Source organism: Oreochromis aureus, linkage group 20 (genome assembly GCF_013358895.1).
Source record: "Oreochromis aureus strain Israel breed Guangdong linkage group 20, ZZ_aureus, whole genome shotgun sequence".
In the NCBI taxonomy this organism is placed as follows: Eukaryota; Metazoa; Chordata; class Actinopteri; order Cichliformes; family Cichlidae; genus Oreochromis; species Oreochromis aureus.
In genome coordinates this window covers 22,782,447-22,808,198 of record NC_052961.1, presented here as the reverse complement: position 1 = coordinate 22,808,198, position 25,752 = coordinate 22,782,447, and the positions used below count along the sequence as shown (strand labels likewise).

General features: G+C 40.8%; 1 protein-coding gene across 1 annotated transcript in view; it reads left to right on the top strand.

Annotated features, from left to right (window-relative positions):
• The window catches only part of cntn3a.2 (contactin 3a, tandem duplicate 2), a 40,889-nt gene that overhangs the window by 2,006 nt on the left and 13,131 nt on the right, over positions 1–25,752 (top strand). The window contains exons 2-15 of the mRNA XM_031726348.2: positions 1,053–1,193; positions 1,904–2,039; positions 8,061–8,236; positions 10,055–10,150; positions 10,320–10,523; positions 11,371–11,473; positions 12,187–12,371; positions 13,228–13,364; positions 14,383–14,512; positions 15,005–15,155; positions 15,444–15,571; positions 16,859–17,028; positions 18,381–18,498; positions 23,730–23,888. Of these exons, the coding sequence (XP_031582208.1) occupies positions 1,139–1,193; positions 1,904–2,039; positions 8,061–8,236; positions 10,055–10,150; positions 10,320–10,523; positions 11,371–11,473; positions 12,187–12,371; positions 13,228–13,364; positions 14,383–14,512; positions 15,005–15,155; positions 15,444–15,571; positions 16,859–17,028; positions 18,381–18,498; positions 23,730–23,888 (1,948 nt within the window). The 5' untranslated portion in view covers positions 1,053–1,138. The remainder of the gene's footprint in view (positions 1–1,052; positions 1,194–1,903; positions 2,040–8,060; positions 8,237–10,054; positions 10,151–10,319; positions 10,524–11,370; positions 11,474–12,186; positions 12,372–13,227; positions 13,365–14,382; positions 14,513–15,004; positions 15,156–15,443; positions 15,572–16,858; positions 17,029–18,380; positions 18,499–23,729; positions 23,889–25,752) is intronic.

Below are 25,752 nucleotides of genomic sequence, written 5' to 3'. Positions count from 1 at the left end.
TAGCACTCTGAACCAGACTCGCCTTGGGATTAGACCACAAATGAGCCGCACGTCACAGCTTATGTCTTCTAAATGGAAAGTGAGGGTGTGTGTGTGTGTGTGTGTGTGTGTGTGTGTGTGTGTGTGTGTGGAGGCTGGCTGGCTGGCTGGCTGGCTGTTACATGTGTTTCGTACATGGTGAGAAAGCAACTTTAGTGTGTAGGTGTGTGTGGGCTGTGTGACATTTAGCAGATTGATGTTATTATCTGCCCCTGCCCTTAATACGGCCGCAACACCTCTTGAAGAAACTTGTATTTTCAGACCCGACTTATTCATATACGCTTCCCTTTTATGCATGCGCAGAGTAATATACACAAATCTTCCCATACGCTGCGCACTCGTAATATGTGTATGTGTGTGTCTGTGTGTATGAGACCGCTCCCTTATTTGCTGTGTTATTGCCTGCTCTTCATTGTGTGTATGTTTGACATTTTGTAATTGCATCATTACGCGCTCAGTCCCCTCCTGCAAGAAGCGCGCGCATCGCAATTTGCAACACATGCTACAAGCAGTCAGACTCTTGTCCTTGATTACGGACCTGGGTGGAATGGCTTCCTCATCAGGCTGTCTTGATTCACCCCAGCATGTGGGAAGACACATGCTGCTGTGGGTGAATCTAATTGATTGGATGGCACCCAATTCCCAGGTCCAAGTCTCCTCAGGCAGCCAGAGAGTGAATCCGTCCAAGTGAAGGATGAGCTTAGGCGTTGGTTGCTCCCCTAATAGATTGGCATGGACTTCCTCCCATATGCCTCTGGTATCACCCTCAGACATCTCTGGGTTCAAGTTGGCCACACTACAGGGCGCAAAGTGACATTGCCTGGATCATTGCTGATTAGAGATGTGAGGGCTATCCGGCACCAAACTGTTCCTCCAGTTTTACAGTGATTATGTTTCTGCTGACAGAAAAATTCTGACACTTCCCCTGTCTTAGCTTGATAGGTGATTAAAAGATGTAACGCTGGCAGTGGTGGAGTTTTTGGTATTTTACAACGAGATTCTCGTTTCAACAGGTCAAGCCTCCTCTCTCTCTCGGAGAACACAAGTGCCATTTCAAAGCTTATTGGATGAAAGTCTCATTTACCCCTGGCTGCCAAAGATGACGTTGCCATGGAAACAGCTTCTACTGTTATCAATCATCGACTGTTTGACAGGTAAACTACCTTTTTTGTATGAGTGATGGATTTTTGGGGGGGTTTCTGGTGCGTGCGCACGTGTGTGTTCAAGTTTGGACATTTACGGCTGTGGAATGAGACAAAAATAGTGTCAGAGAGGATGATGGCTCAGGTTTATAGGAGCACTCTGCAGTATTGGCTTCCACTCACAATCCAGACACAATGCTCTCAATCTTCGTCATCACTTTCGCTGTGATTGTAACCTGATGGTGAGGCGTTCTACTTTTCTTTTTTCACTTAGTCAAAAACATTTAAGTAACATAAAAAGAGAGCAAAGGTTTCCCCTTCTGCTGGGAATGATTTTATATGAATAATAATCATGTAATGTTTGTATTTACCAAGCATAGACAAAAAGTTTGTTAGTAAATGATTAAAAAAGTTTTCTTGTGAATTTGTTAAACTAGAGGTGTTTATTTTATTTTTTAATGCTGGAGCAGTGACACTTTTAAAATGACAGAAATGGCAACCTGGTACCGGGTACACTGTGAGCGGTTCATTTTTTAAAAATGTATTTGTTTGCAAGAACACTTTGCAACACCTGCAAAGATATGAGACTCGCTTCCCCGTTTTAAAAGCCTCTTTATGACACTTTTCCATCTAAGAAAAATAAGGTAATAATGGAGTCCTGACTCCTTTACAGTGGTTTCTATTCTGTCTTCATGCTCACTCTGGAACTGTGTCTCTGTCAGATTGCCTGGACAGTGGATCATTCCATGGTCCGAGATGGAGAATGGAGCCGGGTGATTTGTTCATTCCCATTGACTCCATAGAAGAAGAAGCTACTCTGACTTGTGACGCAAAGGGAACACCATCTCCTCAGTACAGGTAGGAGCACATTCACGTTGAGGTTTTTATTCTTCAGGTTTTCAAAAATGTTAGCTTGGGGTTATTAAAAAGGGGGAAAGACTGATTTAGAAATCATTATTTGCAAGATTTCGTTGGGTTTCACGTAGCAGTCAATTATAAATAGTCGAGCTCAGCACAATCCCAGCAGCTCAGCTGATCTCAACGTTCGCCAACATCAGCTGACAGCCTTGCTCAGTTAAATGTATGCTCTTCCATACATTTAACTGGCAAATCTCACTTAGGACACACTACTAAAGCTGCTTTAGCCTTCCCACGTTTGCCTCATTCCCCATGTTTGCACCTGCAAGGTGCTTTGCAACCCACCTGCACCCCATCACTTTGTCTTGTGCTGTACCTGACTTATTAAATGTCCCGTCTATAGTCAGTGATGCATGACTCTGTTCTGTGTTGGGTCCCGCTTGTGCTCACTTCCAGCTTAGTACATTCATTCACACATTGGGAGTGAGATGCCAGAACACAGCTTTCAAATATAAACTGATGGAAATAAAGATCCAGAGTCCTAACTGAACTGTAGTTCAGTTAGCACATTATCAACGCCGTATTGCTCTTTTGTTTAAAATAACACAGGCGGACTCGTTCTCCACCTCATAAGCAGTTACTTGCACTTTCTCCACTCTTTCGCTTTCATCACCGACGGTATTTTCTCAACTGTCAACGTCAAAAGAGGAGCTTGTTTAAAGTAAATGATTAGTTGAGCAAACATAAAAGCTGCATTGAGACATGATCGCAATCTAAATGGAAAAAGAAGATGAGGGAAAGGAAGAAGTGATGTACTCATCTGGATATTCTCAGTGAATTTTTACCCGCAGAAAAGAAAAGTAATACAGATGCAGACACCTCTTTATACTCCTGGCTGCTTGGAGCTTGCCATTCTTGCAAAGCCAATTTAGATTATAGTTTTCATGTGGAAAAGCAAGCCGCTTTCCTTTCTATTAATTTTCTCCAAATTAGACTGAAATGCACATAGACACTCTGTGCAGCAGTGTCATTATGGCTTTACTAATTCATATTGACTAACACACCACCAATCTGCCTCTTGTCTCACCAGATAGTATCTTAGTGACACATGTGTAGCATCTTAATGATCGTCTCCTCTTATAAAACACAATGAGGCCGATGCAGGTTGCTAGACACCGGTTGGCACCAACAGACATTGATCACAAGCGTCTTTGGCGTTCGACGTTGGAATTACTGCAGCACAGCCGGCGCAGATGAAATGAATGATAGTGGTGTGGAGTATGTACATTCATTATTTCAGGCTCTTCACATTCCCCATCTAAGACCAGGTATTTCCATGTACTGATTAAAGGTGAGATGAGCATGTTTAACGGGGTGTCTTGTCAAGCTGGCTGTGCTAGGCTCTGCATGCCCTCAGCACCTCTCTGGCTCCTCTCTTGAAGTGTAAATGGGCTCACACTGCTCTCTCCCATCCCCCTTCTTCTCTTTTCCCCCTTTTCCCTTTCCTCTGCCACTCCTGTCACTCACAGAGATATGAGACTTTCATACTATGCACACAGCACTGATTTAAAAACTCATGGGAGAAAATCAGATCTTCTATAGAAAAGCATCGTTGCCGCTGCAGGCTATAAAAGTTACACTGTGTGAGTGTCTTAAACGTAAACAGAAGGTGACTTGTCTACCCTTTACTTGACCCGAGGTTTGAAGCCTGTGGCTCTAGACCGGTAGATCATCCAGAATACTTGAATTTCTCTGTGGTCAGACAACATGTGTTCACAAAATGAGTTTCAAGCGGAGTAATTCAGTTTTCCAGTTGCCATTCAATCACCTGCCCTGTGTTCGTGGCACCACTGAACAGCAGAGGCACTTCAGAGCAGGTCAAAAAGAGGTGAAAACGGTGGCTAAGGGATTAAGAGCTGAATGCAAGCGTGGACATGGACACCTACACAAACATGCAGGCATGTATCACTAGTCATTCCAGCCCTTTAGGTATTCATCGTAAGTCGCAAGAGTAATAGGGTTAACCTCATTACATACAGTGACCAAGCTGCATGTGTATTGATCGGCCACAACATTAAAACCACCTGCCTGATCTTGTGTAGGTCTGCCTCGTGGCGTCAAAGCATGGTCTCGCCTCAGAGCATGAACGTGGGACTTCTGGGGAAGTCCTGCGGTGTCTGGCATCAGGATATTTGTAGTCGAGTCTTTCTTCGCCTTTCCGTCTCCAGCAACTTCATCATCTTGTTTATGTCTGTCTTTTCGCACAAATGTTTGTTATGCTTCCCTTTCTTGGTAAAGGAGAGATTTAGCTTTATTTTTTGAAAGTTATTTGATGTTTCTGAAACCAGTGGGCAGTTTTGCCTGCCACTTCAAGTTTCTGCCCTTTTTATTGCTTTGTTTCTGCAGCACAGACGGTTCATGAAGAGTCATATTTCATTAGTTTAAAAAAAAAAGGTGTTATATTTGAGCGCTTGCTTTTTTTTTTGTTCAAGTTGGTGGGAAAGCTGTCAATCAGGCTCCGGTGTCAAATAAACAACCACTCTCTCCTTTCCAGGATGTCCACATACACCATACACCATAGATGTGAAAGCAAATTGATCTGCCAGTCTGCATTCTGTGTAAGCAATCTATGTGCAGCGCTGTGAAAATATTTCAGGCAGAGAGGCATTGGTTAAGTCACGAACTCATTGTGCAGCATGATAAACGTGCACTGATCAACCATTAAAACCTCCTATTGTTTAGATGCATCAAAACAGCACTGACCTTTTTGGGCATGGATTCAGGACCTCTGAGTCTAGCTCATTGGTAGCAGATCCTCGAGGTCCGCTGGGTTAAGAGCTCTTATTGGATTGGGCATCCCACAGATGCTTGAACAGATTGGGATATGAGCCCTCAACTTTTCGAAATATTACCTGATGGAGGTGCATGTGAGAATGCAAATGTCCCACACAGTGGGTTCTGGTTTGCACAGATTGTGAGAACACCACAGATAATACCCCGGTGAATGCACAGCTAGCGAGCCCTGTGTGCTGCCTTGTGGACACTCTGCACAGGAAGATCTCTACTCTAAACCAAACTGAATATTTCCAGCATCGAGAACATGGCTGGCACGAGCGATCTCCATGTGTACTGCATGTGAGAGAAGACGGCATCTTCCCAAGTACTCCCAACTTTTTCCAGAGTTTATGTGTGAAAACGATTTTTGTAATACTCCCAAAATGTTCCCACCACTTTTTTTTAATACAGTGGAGCCCATTGCTCTACTGATTCTGGAAGAAGCCACTCCAATTGTCATGAGTCTGCAACCATGTAAAGCATTAAAGTAAAATCCACATGAATTCAGTGACGCATTTTAATGACCAGTGTTATTCCAATGTTGATGTTGTTTCACCTGATCGCTAATTATTCTTTAAGAATGTTTTATTTTTCTTCTCTCTTTTACTGGGAAGCGAAACATATATGCTTTCGAAAAGTCATCCATTGCGTCTCCCACATGTCTGTTGCCACTTGTTGCCACTTAAGTAAAGCAAGAAAGGAAGTGTGTTGCTAAGTGAAAGAAAGGGTTATGTTTTTTCTTCTTAAAGACAAATGATGGAACATTCTTGAAAAGTGCTCTGTCCTTGAACTCATCAATGCTCAGCTTTTGAATAGCATTTAAAAGGAGATAGAGTTTTTGCGGTGGCGGAGAATGAAAATGAATAATGAGACTTGTTTGAATCAATGAATTAACCTTAAGTTTTTAAGAGTTCTTTTAGGTGCTTCATTTATTTGATAGCGCCGTCTTAACCTGCTTCACAGAGCTTCTTTTTTTTTATTCTTCCTCCTGCTAAGTGTTGGAAAGATATAATAAAGGGTGAAAAAGAGTTTAAAAGGCCTCCTTTGATACATTGAGCCATTGTTACCTCTTGCCAGGTGGTAATGTTTAGTCCTGATGAGGAGTCAAAGGTGGAATAATATCACATTATGTAAATCTAATGTGACAGAGACGAGGTGATTATGGTTAGACTGATGATCATTGTCCAGGATGGCTTCTAAAACCTTTGTCCTCTGCTCCTCTTAAATAGCGAAGGACAGCTTTGTGTATGATACCCCTAGATTAAACTTTAATGATCCCTGTGGGGAAAATGGGATAACTGCAGCAGCAAGTAGTAGCACAGCTAAATAAAGAAAAATGGAAAAATACAACACAGGAAAGAAATTTGCACTTCAAGGTTTATACAGACATAAAGGACATCTGTTAGCTGAATAAATTGATGATATATGGACATGGCAGCAGTATTGATTACGGTACTGTTAGACTGCAGGTACAAAAAAATATGCTTGGCTCGAGCAGCATAAGTCTCGAAAAACAAAGTACACTCTCTTTTAATCCTAAGGTGGTAAATTTCATCAGATAATAAACTCATCAGGTCCTTATCAGGTTCTAAAATTACTTAAATACAACCTCAGATGTACAACAATATATGATGTATTGTTTATTTATTTATTTTAACAAAAATAAGCTAAAATGCAGAAACATTTTGGTTTCTGCAAAATGTTTCTGCATTTTGGGAATAACTATAACCACAATAACTTGGATGAATAGTTTTTTGCGTGACTTTATCAGTCTCTCACATTGTTGTGGAGGAATTTTGATTCACTCGTCTTTACAGCATTGATTCAGTTCATCAAAGTTTGCAGACTGTTGTTTATGCACAGCTCTCTTAAGGTCCCACCACAGGGTTTCAGTCAGCTTGAAGTCTGGAGGAGTTCATTGTCGACTCACTGACAGCTGGTTTGAGGTGTTTGTGTTGATATTCTGCATTTGGTTTTCTCCAAATGTGGCACAGATCAATGTGGCCAAACAACGGTCTAGCCTGTCCCCGGGACATTGTTTCAGAAGTCTTGTGGTTTCTGCAGATGCAGCTTTGCAAACTTTAGCTGAACAGCCGTGTTATTTTTAGAGAGAAGAGGGTTTTCTCCTGGCAACTCTTCCAGCCAAGCCATACTTGTGTTTTTCTAATTGTGTTGTCATGAGCTTTAACTTTTAATGCTAACTCAGATGTTGCTTTGAGGTTTTTGCAGGTCACCTGTCTGACCTCAGGTGAATTTGCTGGCACTCCCACTCCTGGGAAGACTAGCAGCTGTCTTGAGTTTTTTCCACTTGTGAATAATCATTCTTACTGTAGAATGATGGACTTGAAATTGTGGGGAAATGTCCTATAGACCCTTCCCAGTTTAATGGTCAGCAGCTTCTCCCAGATCACTGCTGATGTCTTTCCTCCTTGGCATTTTGCTAACACACACCTGAACTTTACAGACCAACAGACTGCCAAATTTTTTTCTTTTATAGAGGTGCTCAGACTTGCTGATGATCACTTAATCAAGTGGACTGGATTAGCAGCGCTTGGCTGCTTCTCATCCTCTTAATTCCTGGGGAATCAGTAAGGGTGTACTTAGTTTTTTCATGCACTGCTTCTGCATTTTGCTGGGGTGGGGATTTGTTTGGTTTTTTCAGTATATAATGACATGGCATAATATGTCATCATCTGTTTGTCTGAGCCTGTAGTAACCTTGTATCAACTTTGAATCAATTAATTTTCATTGTGTCCTGATGCACGAGCCCTAGAATTTAAAGAGGGTGTACTTTCTTTTCAAATGACTGCATGTAAAGTTTATCAAGCTGATGCACAGAACTATCCATAATTTGCTGGTAGTCACACGTGTATCAACTCCATCTTCCTTAACCCTGAACACAACACAGTTGTGTTTGCAGATTTGTTTGTTTTTAAGGAAGTTTAATCACAGCCGAAAATAATCGCTGGCCAAAGTCCTAACCACAAGAGTTCATTTCAACTAGCAACCTTTTAAAATCCTCGGCACCAGCGCAAATCACACCACATAAAGTGTATTATTCTTATTCCAAGTGAGTTACCACAGTGAATTGTGTTCTCCACTCACCTCCTGTCAGACCACCTTGGTTGGAAGGAAGAAGTGGACTGCGTGTTTTGCCAGGGACTGATGGTGTCTTTGCCCTCACAGATGGTCATTGAATGGGACTCTCATAAATCTGGGTCTGGATCGTCGGCGGCGTCTGTCTGGGGGCAACCTCATTATAAGCAGCCTGGACCGCTACCAGGATGTAGGGATGTACCAGTGTATGGCCTACAACACAGTAGGAGCTATCCTCAGCAGAAGAGCGAGTCTTCAGTTTGCCTGTAAGTTACAGTCAGAGTTATAACTACAAAAAGCACGGGTGTGTAAATGCTCTTAACTACAAATAATGCAGACGTACACTAAAATGGAAGCGCTTTATTTGCAGTATTTATCAGCATGCAGCGAGTTCAGTGGGGAGCCGCATTAAATGTTAATGTAACATGGGAAGAATCTGAGTGCGATGACGCTTCCTTACTTATGGTCATGCAGAATAAGAGTTGCTGTTTCACTTTGTGTTGTTTGCTTCAATCAGAAGTCATTCCAGTTTCGTTGGATGCACTCTGGGGTACAGTAGTCTACCAAATTGCACAAGTAGTGTTTGAAGAATAACTTAATAAGGACTGGAGCCTGAAGAATAAAAAAATAAGAACACAGCATACCTGCACTGTTATGAAAAAGGAAGAACAAAGCAAATGAATAAAAGCTGCAGTGCAAACTATACTACAATGCATCGCCACAAAAATAATAATTTAGGCAGTAAAAAAATGTACTTTCACATCACGTATCTGCTGGTGAAGCAAGTAAACAACTCAAATGAATAACCAAATGAATACTTATTACTTCTATACTATTCATTAAGGCTTCCTTTCATGCAGATCGCAACAAAGCGCCTTTTCACACCTTCACTCGGTGGTGGTATCTGGCCGTGCAGATGTTTTGGGTCTTTTTTGACAAGCTTTTAAGATATGGGGCGGTTAGAAAAAATGAAATAATGACATTTTAATAACTTAACAACAATGACTTGAGAATAATGACCAGGTTCCAGTGGATAATCTAACCTCTCTGAAAAAAGTTTGAGTCATTTTTTAACCTTCAAAGGAGCCTCCAATGAACAAATATAGTTCTTTTGATTTTTCAGATTCACTTAGCAATATTTGGATGCAACACTAAAGAATAATAACAAGAAAAAATTACTACTAGGTACATATACCTTAAGGTGTAGCTCAATAAAAAAGTTTTCAGTCGTTTCAACTTTTTTCTTATAGTGTTATGAGCTCTTGCAGCATATCTCGTCATGGTATATTAATGTCTTGGTAACCCGTCTCCCTCAGGCAGTTTTTGGGCAGCTATTTTGAAACCACTATAAAATGAATAGAGAGAGATCCAAAAGTTTATTTTTACAATGGACAAACTCTACCTTTTAAAGCACTGATTTAAGAAAAAACTGCAAAGGTTGAAGTATGAAGTTTATAAAGCCTCAAATTGTAATTCTGCTTGGCACGTGCAAAGTTGCACAGCCTTACAGGCTTCATCACGACTCAATTCAGAGTGCAGATGTAACGAATGGCTCTCGCTCCTCCCACCAGAGCCTTGAACATATGCCAGGCTAATTCACACGATTCATACAGAGGCTATGAATCTCTTCTGTGCGCGAGCCTCAGTTCAGCAACATGATTGGCTCGCGTGTTTACCTGTTCGGCCATCTCTGCTGCTGCGGGATAGATTTCTATTTGAGATTCTGTGCTAAGTCAAGTCTCTATGGCAATCCTTGTGATTTCACAGCTTACACAAACATGTATATAAATGAAGTCAGTGGTGGGTTTTCACATCCAAGTTCCTTTTTTCATAAAATGGCATATCGCTCATATCTCATTCGGGTCCTGGGTTCAGCATTCTGTCTAAACTCTTCTGTTTCAGAGCCTCACTTGTCTCAGTTGCTTTTGTTCTCCCTCAGGCCTTGCAGAAGTGCAATTTTCATTACAGCTTTCTTATGGGTTTGTGTCAGTGTCTTGCAGAAAGCTTTTACTCAGCCTCTTTTCCACTCCCCTGATATGTGACATCCTACAGTAAGCTTCCTTTTCATTTTTCCCCCCTGTCAGACTTAGATCATTTCAAAGTTCACACCAGAAGCGCAGTGTCCGTCCGAGAGGGACAAGGAGTGGTGTTGCTTTGTGGAACGCCCACTTCCTCAGGAGGTAAATTCTGCTGTTGTTTTGAGTCCTTCTGAAGTGTTCTGCCAAGATTAAAACATAATCTTGCTGCCACTGATTAGCCCCTTTTCTAATCACAGTTAATTCTCTTAATCACATTTAATATCAGAGAGCATCCAGGATCGTCTCATGCGCTTCCTTGTTTGCCTTCCAGACCTTACTTATGCATGGATCTTCAATGAGTACCCGTATTTCGTTCAGCAAGACAATCGGCGCTTCGTCTCCCAGCAGACGGGAAACCTTTACATTGCCAAGGTGGAGCCCTCTGATGTGGGCAACTACACGTGTGTAGTGATGAACAGCATCACAAAGGGCAAGGTTCAGAGCTCCCCCACGTCTCTGATCCTCAGGACAGATGGTAAGACACAGCTTGTGCCTTTGACGTGACAAGTATTGCCTTTCAGCCTCGCATTATGGGCCTTTCATTTTAAGGTGGCTTTAATCATCACGCCAGCGAGAGTGCTCTTTATCTCGTTGTACCTCACTGAAGTTGAGTCACAGAGGGCTAATGCCTGTAAGTAAATAGTTGCTCCTCAATGTAGGCCAGCAAACAAAGCACCCAAATCTCTTCTTTGCTGACTTAGCTTCTCTTATAATTCGCAGTCCCTTTAAAAGCTTCCTCTTTGCTTTCACATGAATTCTCGGGCCTGTTCTCAGCGGCGTGTTGTTCTGTTCTCTGTTATGCTTTCATAGAACGAGTGAATAAAGATTGCCTTGGGAATGAATTAAACATAAGTCATACGTCAGTGGACCATTACATTGAGTGTTCTGGTGGTTCAGCCAGTTTCCACTCAGTGTACTGTACATGTAGCTGCATAAATTTAAATCCCGTTGCATCACTTTCTGGTCGCGATCTTGAGTGCCTTCCCTGAATGCTGATATTAACAATGAAACACAACAGGGGTTAGGAACTGCCTACTCGAGCTTTGAAATAGCAGATTAAAAAAAATCTCTAGATGAAAAATAATGCTCAGTGTATTTAAATTATTCCTCGCTGGGTTTTGGCTACACTCTGGTGACTGGACTCTTAAGCGATGCACGATTTTGAGTTTAGTTTACCCATGAGAGAGTGTTTGCTCATGTGCATTTCATTTTTTCCTCTGTTAGCTTTCCAGTGCTATTGTTTGGTCCATAATGCCAGCCGTAATGCTTGTAACTCATGCATAATGGAAGACTGAGCAAGTTCTTGTGCTTGGTCCTCATAGGAGTGATGGGTGAATACGAGCCGAAAATAGAAGTTAATTTCCCAGACAATGTACCCGCCGCGAAAGGATCAACAGTTACGCTGGAATGTTTCGCCCTTGGGAAGTAAGCTGGATTTCCTCAAGCATGTTTTTAATCTTTCACTGTCTTTTCTTTCTATACAAGGAACATCTGGATTTCTAAGCAATTATGGTTCTTAGAGCGTGGCATCAAGCCATGATTGGTCTGAAAGCAACGTGTTGTTGGAATGGGTTAAGTCCAGACCAGGGATGTCAAACTCATTTTATATCCTGTGGGCACATACAGCCCACAGGAAATCTGTCAACATGACTCTTTGGGCTTAAATTGTAAGAAATAGGTGTGTAAAATTACCTAAATAAATCTGGTAGCTCATTGCTCATAAATTATAAAACAAAAGTTTTGTCAAGAGAATGTCTTTTTTTCTACTTACCCATTGTAAATTTGACATTTCTGTAGTAGATAAGATCATTTAATTGTTTATCTGTTACTTCATTACTTTGTTTTAGTATGAATGACAGTGAGGGAGGTCTTCATCAGTGGGAAAAGCTGTAAAATGTGTAAAAATAAAGTTAAAGGTTCCCAAAAATTATGCCATTTTTCATATTTTCCAAAACCACTCAGTGGGCCAGATTGGAGTCTTTGCTGGGCCAATCTGTTTTGACACCCGTGGTCTAGACCATTTATCAGCAAAAGGAAAAAAAAGTACTGCAGTCCATCTGATGCTTTATTGCTACAGATTGTTACAGACACCTGCACCTGATTCCCCGCTGAGCTCTTCCTTCGCATGTGTCTTACAGCCCCGTCCCAGAAATCACCTGGAGGAGGGCCAACGGCGTTCCCTTCCCCAGCAAAGTCAAAATGAAGTACTCGAACGCCGTGCTGGAGATTCCCAGCTTTCAGCAGGACGACACGGGCGGTTACGAGTGCGTGGCCGAGAACAAGATGGGGAAGAACACAGTCAGCGGTCGGCTGGCTTTTTATGGTACTGCGACTTTTGTTTGAGTTTTGAGACGACGCCACAGACAATTGAGTTAGACAAAATGGGTAAACAATCAATATCCCTGCTTCTTTCTGCAACGTCGACAATTGTCACGTCGTTAGACTTTGTAAATGGCAAAGCGCAAAAACAATTGTAATGTGATCGTTTAAAAGCTATAAGTAATTTGATAATAGCAAGAGCTCATTGTTATACACGCTACTTTAATGCACACACAAATCTCTGCCTTCTTCCTGCATTTTAAGCGTTTCACTGCAGCTATTACATTTTGGGTTCTTGGCTTGCTTCAGCCGCTGTGTTTTCCTGTGAATCTGTGAAAGAGGGAAAAATGACACTTGTGAAATTGGAAGTGACAGTATGTACAGTGCCACCGAAGTGAGCTGTGCTTATTATGAGCATTGCACTCATGAAACCCATGAAATTTCCTGAAAGCTGTAAATATATGAGAGACATCGGGGGGGTTGTGTGCTGGATGGGAAACAAGCAGGACCTGACATTTATTATACGCAAAATTAAGGTGACGGTTGGGGGGGTGAGTGCTGGTATCGGGTGCTCTTCGCCGGTCATGAGAGCTTCTTCCTTTGTGTTAATCTTTGGGTTGCCTCGGGCTGCTGACACATTTAAGAGATGTAACTGATAGACTGCATTCAATTTTCTCTCCTCTAGCCTCTTAAAGGAAAACCCATTGACGATCCCCCCCTAATTTGGGCTGCCAATCTGCACACGCTTTCCTTTGAACTTATTTAGATGCAGCTTATTTAATACGATAATGCTCCTTCCTCGAAATCTGCCCTCTGGTTCTTGTCAGATAATTCACTCGAGGATAATTCTGTGTCCTCAGCAAAGCCTCAGTGGGTCCAGACAATGAAAGACACGGCTCTAGCCATTGAGGAGAGACTTTACTGGGAGTGTCGAGCCAACGGCAGGCCCAAACCCTCCTACACGTGGCTGAAGAACGGCCAACAGCTCCTCTCAGAGGTAAATTACCGGCTGTCGTCTGCCACCTACAAGTGTTTCATTTTAAAGACTTAATCTTCAGCTTCAGCTCATCCTTTCATTTCCGAGAGCCTGGCATAAAACACACTGCTGTTTTCCCGAGTGTAATTCAGAGTGTGATGAGAGGAGAGGGTAAACATCTTACTAAGGTGTGCCAGTGATGAGACATGGATGTAACTGTCTCGTATTCCGCTTTACCTTGGCAGATTACGGAGTCTTAGAAAGTGGATGTGTACGGCTCCCGAGAGATTGCTCTATTTTATCTGAATGGAGTCAGTGGTTGTTTTTCATTATTCATGGTGCATGTTTAAGCTCCTTCATATTGAGGGACAATGGGTTTAATCTTCTGTGAAATACACTGTATATAGCAGTACACCTAACTCTAGACCACCAGAGAAATACATGTGGTCTTGCATATTTTGAGATTTTTAAATTTGGCTGACCTCGATATGCCTCTGACACTTAATTTCTTACCTCTTATGCATTATACTGTAGCAATAACCATTCTGATATTGTTCAGAACTAATGTTTAAATATCCTTCTTTTATTTGAGGTTTATTGTTTTTACTGTTGTACGATTCAGAATATGATTTTCACCATGAAAGTTTCAGTTTTATCTAATTTGTTTCATATTTATAGTACAGAATATAGCTAATGATTAAAAAAACATTAGAAGGTGCTGTACTCTATATGGTTAACACTGAGAAAATAAATAAAAAAGTACAAATATAATACAAAAAGCTCAAATATTGCATAGACTGGACCAAAAGTGTACAAGATAGGAAAAAAATGAATGTTCCATACTTAGAAAACAAAATTGTGCTTTGTGCTCATAGCGATAAATTATTTTGCAACAGCATCCTGATTTGATCCGCGTCCATTGACAGCACCTCTAAACAAATCCAGCACTTGCCAAGCTTTGCAAGAGCGTGCCGCAGAAAGCAGAAGCTACCTGTAAGTGTAAGGCAATAATTGCTTTCTTCCATCCGTTTCTTCACAGGACAGGATCCATGTGGAGGACGGAGTCCTGTCAGTCTCTGCGCTGACCCTGTCTGACGCTGGCATGTACCAGTGTGTGGCCGAGAATAAACACGGTGTCATATATTTTGCTGCTGAACTAATGGTTTTAGGTAGGATGGCATTTATCTCTCTTCTAAATCCTCAAATCTTTGTTGCCAAAGAATCTTAAAGGTCATCTTTCTGTCATTCTTAAAGGTTGTCTGGATTAGCAGATAATGGGGTCAATGTGGATGTTTTTGTGGGGTCAGACACATTTAAATATATATTTTTTTCACCCCCTTTACTTTGATGTGGGGATGAAGATGGTGTAATAGATGCCAAACTCCTAGCTGAATAGTAAACATGAACTTTTACTGCAAAACCAATTAAAAGTTTAAGAATATTTTCTGCTCAATTCTTCTTCTTTTATTAATACATAAAACTGCCTAAAAATCACAGTTCCAGCCTTGATTTTTATGTCGGTTTGATTTGTCCGTTTTAAAAAATGATGTGTTTCAATTACTGTAGGATTTGATGATTTTCATGGATCAAACTGGTGCTTGAAATGCTCAGTGAGATTTGCTGCAGTCTTGCACTAACGCCAGTTTGCTGTTTCCCATCAGCTTCTCCTCCAGACTTCACAGGGAACCTCCTCAGAGCTTTGCTCAAAGCCAAAGCAGGAACTACAGTGACTTTAGAATGTAAACCCCAGGCCTATCCCATCGCTAGCATTTTATGGAAGAAAGGCAACCTGCCAATCCACACCAATGACAGGTAGTAACAGGGTTAACGTTATTCTGAAAAAGTCAATGTACACACTTTAATAGGCTTGTTTTTTCCGTATATAAGCCAGTTATCTATCCCAGCTACACTCATCTTAAGCCATCTTTGGTCTAATCAATATTCACCCCACACACACACACACACGCTGCCTAACTGGAAGATGTCCATTATGTAGAATGCTGAAAAATCCAGAAGTCGGTGTTTATCTGATGGTAAAATGAATCTTTGTTGTTGGCAGTCGGATTGTAAACTGCTCTCTCTGTTTGTACACTCCTATAGGATCACACTGTCCCCAGATGGAACGCTGAGGCTTGCCAACGTGAGCAAGTCTGATGCAGGCAGCTATACGTGCTTCGCTAGGAATAGATTTGGCATGTCAAGTACAACTGGAAGGCTCCTCGTTACCGGTAAGCTCTCCTGTTAAATAGCAGATTGTTTGTGCGCTCCACTTAGTAAGCAGAATTTATTGCACACTATGGATTAACACACGAGAGCTAGCGTACCGCAAGGACCCGGGTCAATAACTTGTGGTTACATTTAAAAAAATAAATAAATAAACTGAAGTTTTGCGCTGAGGTGTGTGTCTATACTTTGTAAGGTCTCTATTCTTGCGATTAAGTAGACTAAATATTTCAGATAATCATTTGATTGTTTTGTTTTTATTTGAAGGGAGGTAATAAAAACAAAAAAACTTTATGCGTGTATTTTATTGAGTCGTTTTGTCCGGACGCGTTTTGCAGCGGCTGCAGTAATGCGCTTGGAAGGCGTTTGACGAAACACTCGATCATTGTTTTCCTCAAAGCAGTTCAGGCAACCAATTTAGTGCAATAAATGAAAGTGCCCTGAGTGGAAGCGGTGAGCACATTAGTGAGGTGGTGTTACAGATGCTGTTATTGTTGAGCGTGTTGGGGGTTTTTTTTCCATTGGAGTTGAATGTTCTGTGAGTTTCTTATTGGTTTTTATTAATGTGCTGAATGATATTGTCTGCCGCTGTAACTGCCAAGGCCAGTTATTTTTTTTGAAATTACCGGAGTATTTTTTCACAGCCGTAAAGCATTCGGCGGCACAGAGCCATGACCCACACATTGATTATTAGTAGCTTGAGAACTGAGGGGACACTTTTTTTTATCCCTTGACAGCTTCTCCAAGGTAAGATGTGAGAGTACAAATCCACTTGCTTTGTGTTGTATCTTCTTGATTTGATTCCTGCCGTTCATTATCTTGACTTTTTGAAGCACAGAAGGCTTAGCCAAATGATTGCTATGGCAGACTTTAAAGCAGCGCTCTTCATTTTTTTATTTTTTTTTGTTGTACTAGTTGTGCAGAGCAGCTCATTACATGAAGTTTTATCTGATCCATGGTGTATTGTAATTGCTATCAGGATTTCAGAAGATTATGTGAGCCGTTTTAGTGGTGGCAAGGCTGCATGTTATCACACATTATTTGACTGAGTTTTTCATGAGACCCTCCTTTATATACACAGGACTGCTCTGCCTGTGACTCACTGTATTGCGGAGCATGTTTTTTGTGTCTCGGGAAGTGTTGTGTCACTACTCTGCTTCTATTTCCTGAAAATCAACAAAAGGGCTGCTCATCTGCTGGAAGTGAAAAGTCTCATGTCTCACATAAGATTGCCACCCTCCCCTTTAGAAATGGCTGGCTCTCACATTTTTATTTTTATTTTTCCTGGGTAGATCCAACCAGAATCATCCAGGGGCCAGTGGACACAGAGATCATTGTGGGCGAGAGCATTGTGTTACCCTGCCAGGTCGCCAGCGATCCCGTCCTTGATGTTTCTTTCTCCTGGGCCTTCAATGGACAGCTCATCGCCAAGGGAGACGGTCACTTTGAATTTGTGGGTGGGGTGAGTGACCCGCAGCCGTAGTTTTTTTTTTTTTCTAATGTGCGAATGGGCACTTGGCACCTCTCTTGCTTCACTTCATCCCTGCCATTAGTTTAAAGGGACAGCTTGTGGTTTGACACCCTGGTATTTCTTGGAGAGATAGAGCATGGCAAGTTTTGCTGCACTTGCTGTGATACCATCCTTTTTCTTTTGCTATTTTAAATTTCTCTCTGGTGGCAAAGAAGGCTGGGGAAAAGTCTTTGCAATGAAGCGCTATTAGATCATTCAAGACCTCTTAGCTTCTAATTGTATTCTTGTGAATGGAAACATGGCAGCCGTCGTGTCAAAATACACTTCCTACATAGAAATCATCATGTAGGTAATGCGCTAGTTGCTCAGCCATTGTGACAGGTTGTCTTCTATTTGAGCACACTTCTCTTACTCTTGCTCAGTCTTCTGAAGTCATCTATTTTTTAATACGTTGGCTGGTCTCTTCAAATTCTGCTTTGACATGGCCTGCTGCACAGCCTCTTCATAACGGGAAGGAATACGTATTATTAGAGGTGCCTTGTAAAGGAATCAAAGCATGGCAGGGACCCAAATGACAAAACACTTTGAGAACATCCTCGCACCCTTTGAGATTAACCATTCTTCTTGGGTGTGTGTGTGTATGTGTTTGACTGACAATGTTCTTATCTGAAAAGAGACTCCTTCCCCAGAAATGCTCAAATGTCCCCAGTCCAAAGAGATTATCAACTTAACTTTGCTGCTTCAGGGAATTTAATTTCCATAATTAAACCACATTGGCTGTGCTGCCACGTTTCCCTGCCAAAGCCAAGAGAACGATTTCACCACTAATTTACCATTTTCTGCTTACGGGTGTCCTCTTAGATGAGAGCCTTTTCTTTTCTCTTTTTTTTTTTTTTGTTTCCTTCTCCAAATGAGCAAAAGCTGCCTGCTGTACTCAGTAGTAAAAGCTTATTTATGTACTTGCTTGCAACAGGTCTTGAAGGTCACAGCACTGACCTCTGCAAAAGGCGGGTAAAGCAGTCGAGACCTTGTCAGACACAAAAACTCAATTTACTCTCTGTTGTTTTTGTGAATTTTGGCCTTTTTCTTTTTCATTCGAGCTCATGTTGAACAGCTGTTTGTGACCCGATACTGTATATACACAGAATTTCTCCCATAAACACTGTGCAGCCACTTTTCCTCAGCAATTTCCAAGCTAAATACTGTAACTAAAGGATATGCAAACGGTTTTTGGAGCTGCTATTTACTGTGTCTTTATATATGCTTTGCTACCTTCTTTAATAAGCTGTCACGAGGTCCATTATCTTTCATGCTACATAAAGCTCTCTTTCCTCCTTCGGTAGAGAACAGCAGGAGATCTTATGATCAGGAACATTCAGCTTTACCATGCTGGCAAATACATCTGTGTGGTGGACACGGACGTGGAGAGTCTATCAGCTGTGGCTGTATTGATTGTGAAAGGTAAGAAAAGCTCGTCTCTGCTCTGCAGTCACCAATTAAAACAGGGCTTACAGCCAGGGATGTTTAATGGGTAAAAAAAGGAAGAGAGAGAAATTAAAAAAAGTAGACTCAACGTAAAGTGGATGATGGATGCAGCCTCAGTAAAAAGAAGTCTGTAGTCTTTAAGTGTTACTGAGCAGAGCAGTGTTAAAGAGATTTCAGAGAGATTACATCGCTATGCTTTGCTGAGAATTAAAAAAAAAATCTTTTGAGGCGTGCAGTTTTCGATAGGGTTTTTAAACTCAAATAGGTTTGTTTTAGATTGAGATTGCAGTGCGACCAAAGTGCCCATATTCTCATCAGAATCACCCTGGATATCATCAGAGTGTTTATTTCTACTACAAGGCGCTTCATTACATCAAACAGAGGAGGCCGCTTCCCTTTTCTCTTGCACTCAGAGATGTTTTTGGAAGCAGAAAACTTCACAAAACTGTGTGAAATTCTAAGAATACGAGCGATACATTTTTTAAGATGTGTTCCTTTTTCTCCCTCTCCCTGTCTTTTAATGACCAGTTTTCAATATTGTTGCAGTGTACTTGACAGCAGAATGCTTACATGCCTGTCTGCGCTCACTCATGCAGTATGTATAGCTCCTGAGAGACATTATTGTCGAGAGCTACATTTGGCAGAACAAAATAACTTTTGTTATTTATTTCAGGGAGCGGTGTGTTTGTGTTGCTCGTGGAATTGGAGGAGGGATGTTTCGGGGTGGGATCAATACACCAAATAGCCCAGCAAATTGACACTACCCAAATATGCTAAATGTCAGATGAGGTGAGGGATGATTTTAGTGTCAGGATTTGAAAAGGTTGAATCCATAGCTTTATCTTGCAAGGATACCAAGTTGCTATTTAACTCGACGTGCAGAAGCTCTTCTCAATAAGCATTTCTTTACGAATGACTGCGGACAAAGAAAAATAGGAAGTAATGCTGTTTATCCAGCTGGAGCAATATCAAGTCCAGGGAAATGGATTGGCCTCCTGACTGGAGACAAGCTCGAGTGTGACTCAAGATTGTGCATTATTTACACTTCCTGCTCGCGGCAGCTGTCACAGATGTCTCAAAGTTTGGATCGAATAGCTTCAAATTCTGGGTGGCAAAGCAAGAGGTGGACAGGAAAGAAATCATCAAGGTAGAAAAAAAAATGCTTTTTTTATACCACTCCAGACAACCGGAGACATGCTGCAGTGCAGTGCAAGCAGTTTGTTCCGTTTTTGTCCGGGTTTGGAAACCCCAACCGTCGTTATCCCTGTCAGAGGATAAGTAACTTAAACAGTAAGGTACAGAAAATACCACATGAACCATTCAGCAAGCAAATGTTGACATCCCAAAATACAAAATATTAACGCAGCACGTGGAGTAGAAACCAACAGATAAGAGCCAGTTTTCAAATGCACCTTTTACATGGGTGAAAGCAGCAATGCAGTGATGATAAAATAGTCAATTTAAGAAAAATATCAAAACTAACAAAAAAAAAAAAGGTGGCTTGACAGAAAAATGGATTAATGACAGTTTTACTATCAAAGCACCAATGTGTAAGCAGCGGTTTGCATATAAAGTAGATGTATTTGAAGTCATTTTCATGGTAACATGGGGCATTAAATTAATTTTTATTTTCCAAAAACTGTGTATTTCATACAGGTAAGACTCACCAGATATGTCATGAGCGATATTATCACAACACTTAATGCACAATCAAATATTATTATCATTTGTTACATTTTGAAGTATGAGCGTTGCAATAACACATATTGTGAACTATCAACATTTTTTTTGAACTGCAAATGATGTCCTCAAAGTTAAACTTTGTCAATATCTGTTTTTCCAAGAAGATAAAGTTATCTCGCTTCAGTTTTGTTTTTGTTTTTGTTTGTTTTTTTAAGGCAAAATTAGATTGTCAAGGATACCAACCAAAGTACAACATTTAACTCTTTGACAGAGCCTCATTCAGACTGATGGCAACATGTTACCAATAAGACAGCAATTAATTGCAAACCTTCGACATTCTCTCTGAGAGTGATTGCAGTCACTCCAAATCAGACTGCAACTGTTTGCAGAAAGGTTACCTCCTATCAGGCAATCTGTGCAATCACTTTGCAATCAAAATGTGTAGTGGGTGTGCAACATTCTCAAGTTCTGTGCAACCATTTAGTCACCGGAAGCTGAAATCGGTCCTAGAATGTGAGGAAAATTCAAAACAAACAGCTGGCAGCTGCTTTTGTTAATTTTTGTAAGCATGTAAGCAGATGTAAGCATGTACGTTTGTTTGGGTAACATTAACTCAAGATTTTAGTGCATGAAATGAGCCCTTTTGTATATAGTATTCACAGAATATTTAGATTTATTTAATAAAATATTAACATTTAGTGTCCCTGTATCGATAGAGTATCATAATACATGTCTATGCAAGTACTTGAGATTTTCTCTAGTCTTTGTTTTTTAGGGGAAATATAGGATGACATTCCTTTCTGGATGTCTGCCAGTTTAGCTGTTTGTCTTCAAACTGTTGTAGCTTGTAGCTACGTGTCATTAAATGAGAAGAGGTCATTTGGAAGGAAAGGAAATGTAGCTCGCAGGTGTAAGTATTTACAGTTTGATCAAATCTAATAAGAACGTTAGAGCTGAGGCTGAGATGAAAGTGGAAGATAGTGACAGGACTAAACCCTGATGATGGTGGAGCAGAGTAATCAGATGAGTTCAGTTAAGATACCCTGGACAACTTGTGTAAATGGAAGAAGTATTTGTGATAGACAGGCTGCTGACAGGCAGAGTGAGAACAGTGTCTCCGGGCTAATTGGGCAAAAGTAGTGAGCAGAAATTGAGAAAGAGCTGATTTTGACAGCGTGGGAAAATGAAAGTGACAAAAAAAATAGTAGTAATAGTCCAAATCAGTAAGGAGGAGCAGAGGCTCCCTTATTGAACTTATAAAAAAGCTTATTTCGCATTACATTTGAAATGTAGCACAGTTCATTTTTTCTTAAATCATTCAAAGAGGCAATTAAAGAATAAGAACCTCATTATTTAAATAAAATTCACAACTAAATGCACTGTCTGCCACCTCTCATCTTCCCAGAGAAATTATCCTTGTCTGTCCCTGATTTTAATTGAACTAATTTGTCTAAAGAAACTGTCCCATGTTGTGAGGAATATTTAAAGCATCGGGTAGACTGAATCTGCAGTTTGGTTTTGTTTTTATGTTTTTTTAAAGTGTTTTTTCTTCTAATTTAAATTCACTCCCCTTTCTTTTGCGAAGGATGCCGAAATGTTAGAGATAAATAGCTCAAAACCTTGACAAATAAGATCAAACCATTCTGCGTGGCTGTATAATTTAAGAGGAAGGTGAGGAAACATGAAAGCTTCCCCCAGTGGCTGCATTTGCATGTTCTTAAAAAAAAAGGAAAAATCTATTTTAATGTTAAGACAAACAACAGCAAGACGTCTCCTTTCACCGGGATTCTGCAGCAGCACGCATGGCCGTTTACGATCGCGGTAACAGTGATCGTTGGCGTTACTGGCATCAGACATATTGTTACAATCATGTATATTAGTCAGCTCGATAATTTCGCAGGGTGTTATTTACAATCGGGTTTCGCTCCTTTCCTCTCGCAGCGCTGAAGGTCAATGATAATCGCTCCTGACACAAAGACTCTTGAGTGATCATCTGGGTTCTTGTTTTTCACAATGGGTGTGGAAAAAACCCCTGTTTTAGATGCCTCACAAACACTCCACTGGGTGGTGATGGTGGCTCTGGAGAAGGTCACAATATAAGGATAATATCACAGTCATTAGCATTCGAACCACTTGGGGAACACTTGTGCTTGTTTGACAGCTGCACCACCATCATCATCATTATCCCGAGAGATAGTTTTTAGGGAAATACAACTCATGACAGTCAATGTAACACTTCAGAACGATGTGTTTTAACACTGTTATTTCAACCCGCTTATGATATGCTCTTGTTTAGATTCACTTCTGGCACGTGTTGCAGCACATTTTGAGAATTTGGGAAATATTTGGTTGAGATCGGAATAATATTGCCGTGTCAGTAAATACAGCCGGTTATTAATTTTCCCTCAGACAAGTTCACAATGAAGGCTCAGATAGTCTGTCCATATTAATAACAGATTATTTGAACACCCTCGAGACACTGACAGGAGCCTCTTGCCTCAGCCAATGAAATGTAATTAAGAGGATAAGGAATTGATCTTTGATTGTGTGTCCTATTAATATGTATTAATGAGGCCAGTGTATTAAAGTTGCTTTTTTTTTAATCAATAGCCACTAATGAGTTTTACAGAGATCAATATCTCTAAAGCCACGGTTTTAAGGCCAAATGTATGAGGGCAGTAACGTCCAAGGCTTCAGTAAACAAAAGGATGTCGCTCAGCAGTTACTTGCTCAGCTTAATCCAATAAATCCTTGCATGTATACACAGACATATACATATATGCTGCAGGAGATATGAAAACAAAAGGATTTGTGCTTCCAGACAATTGATTGTTTACTAAAATAATCATGCTACACTTTAATAATTAGTATATTTTGCTTCAGATTAGAAACCACTTCAGAGCTGGTGGGGAGTGCGAGCAGAGCAAGGGGCGTTATTATTCTGCGGTCTATCTCACAGCTCTCTAGTGGTCTATTATTTCTGATGAGCTGACACCTTCATTAGAATAGGAACCCGCAGATGAAACTAAAGTAAAACATCACACCGCTTAATTGGTGGGATAATAAAAATAAATGATAAAACTCTGTTTCCTTGGGGCTGTGGGGCCCCTTTTTCATCTTTTACCTTTTAATTTGACTCCCTGCATCCACTTACGTCTGCTGTTTCATCGATCAATTACCGGGAGGATTACGGAGAAAGGGAAGGATTACAAGTTGGGTGAATATTGGAGAATAAATCTTGAATTAACTTTTAATACTTTGTGAAGGGCATTACCTCTTCTCAGCTGAAAGCTCTTTTTTCAGAATGTTCTCTCGCTGATGTTGATTGAAAGATATGAAGGCTGTATAGCGATATCATTTTGGCCAATGCGTGTGTGTGTGTGCTTTTCCTTTATATGCCACTAAATGTCATGTTTTCCTTGCAAAATGTGCGAGTATACACATTTACGTCCACATTCTGTAGCGTCGTCTGTGCCTCTGCATGTGCGAATACCTCACAGTATCTGTTCTTGTGATTGAGCCAGGCCCTCCCAGCCCTCCAGACTCAGTGACGGTGGAGGAGGTGACAGACAGTACAGCCCAGCTGGCGTGGAGCCCCGGCAGAGACAACGGCAGCCCCATCACCAATTACCTCATTCAAACCCGAACTCCCTTCACTGTGGGCTGGCAGAGGGTTAACACAGGTGACACAGCACTTAACGATAAATTTTCATCTTATAGCACATGAGATATTATTCAGATAATTCACAGATGTCCACAGGGAAATGCTGTTATTTCTCTTCCCCTGTTGGCAGGTGGGTCAGAGTATGGGGTCATCTAGAAAAAAAGGGTTGTAGATGGTAGAGATGGTGCGGATTCATGTTCTTACTCAAGACAGTGAAAGGTTCTCCTTGCTGCTGTAAAGTGCAAAAGTGTTAAGCGGTCGCTGATGCTTTCATATGTTGCTGAGAAAATTGGAAACATATATGAAAATATAAGACAGTTTGTAGCACAATTCTAATGAGCTTAAAAGTTGATATCTGTTATGATCGCCTCTCGTAGGCAAACCTTCTTGTCATTTCTTTAAGTAGTCTTCAGGAATAGCTCTCCAGGCTTCTTGAAGGACATTCAAAGCTCTTCTTTGCATGTTAGATACCTTTAGATGATCCCACACTTGCTTCACTGTTGAGGTTCTGAGGAGACCAGTCCATGAATGATAGTGTTTCATTGTGTGTTTTTCAATCCAGGTATGATTTTTTCTGCATTGGCAACTGCAGAAGCCAATCAGAAGCTTTCCAAGTGGTATTACATGGTGAATCAAAAGTTTGCTTTTCTCTGTTCATAATTCAATTAATTTTTGACAAGATCACCAACACCACTGGCTAAAATAAAGCCCCAAACCGTGACAGAGCCTCCACTGTGTTTTGCAGATGGCTATAGACACTCACTGTTCACCTCCTTCTTACATATCGATGACAATTTGAACCTAAAATGTCAAATTTGACCTGCAGGGTCGCAATAAGACCATAGGGGCACCTCCAGAATTTTTTCATAGGAGTGGCCTGAAAATAGGTACATAAGAAACCCAAATAAGATTTTGAAATCCATAATAATCTGTTTTAACTGTTTGATTGACTAGAAGTCCTAACCATTGCTTTAATGATTCTCAGCAGAGCTGAGCAGATGCAGATTAAGATTCACACTCCCAGAATGGAGTTAAGTTTAAGAGCAAACTTGTTCAGGAAAGACAAATAAGTATTAGATCATGTAAGAGTGTGAACTGTTGGCCCTGAGATGTACCAGTGATCTGTGCAGGGATTGGCACCAGCTTTGCTGCAACCTGATATGCATCAAATACCTGCAAATGATATTTTAAACAATTAGTATTATACTATTTCTATCACACAGTCACTTAGGTCACTAGTTCTTTATCTAGAAATGAGACTTTTAAATTTCAAACACCTTCATGTGTTTGAAAACCAACTATTTACAGTACAAAACAAAATCATCTGGATTAATCAGATGGATCAGCTGAAGGGCAGGATGCATCTCTCGGGTCCTCTATCAGTTGGTGGATTTTTTTCCCTAGTTTTCTAAGGGCATGATTTTCAGATATTGTTCATCTACTGTAGATAATTTCTTAGGCCTGCCACTTCTTCTTTTGTCTTCCACTTGTCCTTTTAAGGACACTCTGCACACCACGTTGAGATAGGCCAAGTTTTCAGCTAATAGCACTTTGGGAATCACCTTGTTGGTGCGAAAAATATGATTTGATGCCTGTCAAACTGTTATCTTTGGCATTTTTTGGAGATTCAACTAAAGAATTGAGAATAAATTATGTGTTCTTATGACAGTCTGTTGGTAACAAAGTATCTAACGATAAAAAATTTCCAAGTTGTCTGTAGAACACTGGTTCATCCCTTGATTTAGGTGCCTTTTTATGCTAGTGATAAGTGTCTTAACAAACAAAAAGACATGCATATGAAAATGGTCAGGTGCAAGGTCTGAACTGAAAAAGAGTGAAAAATCTGCCGGTGTCCAGTGGAGAACTTTGAAATCCCGGAGAGC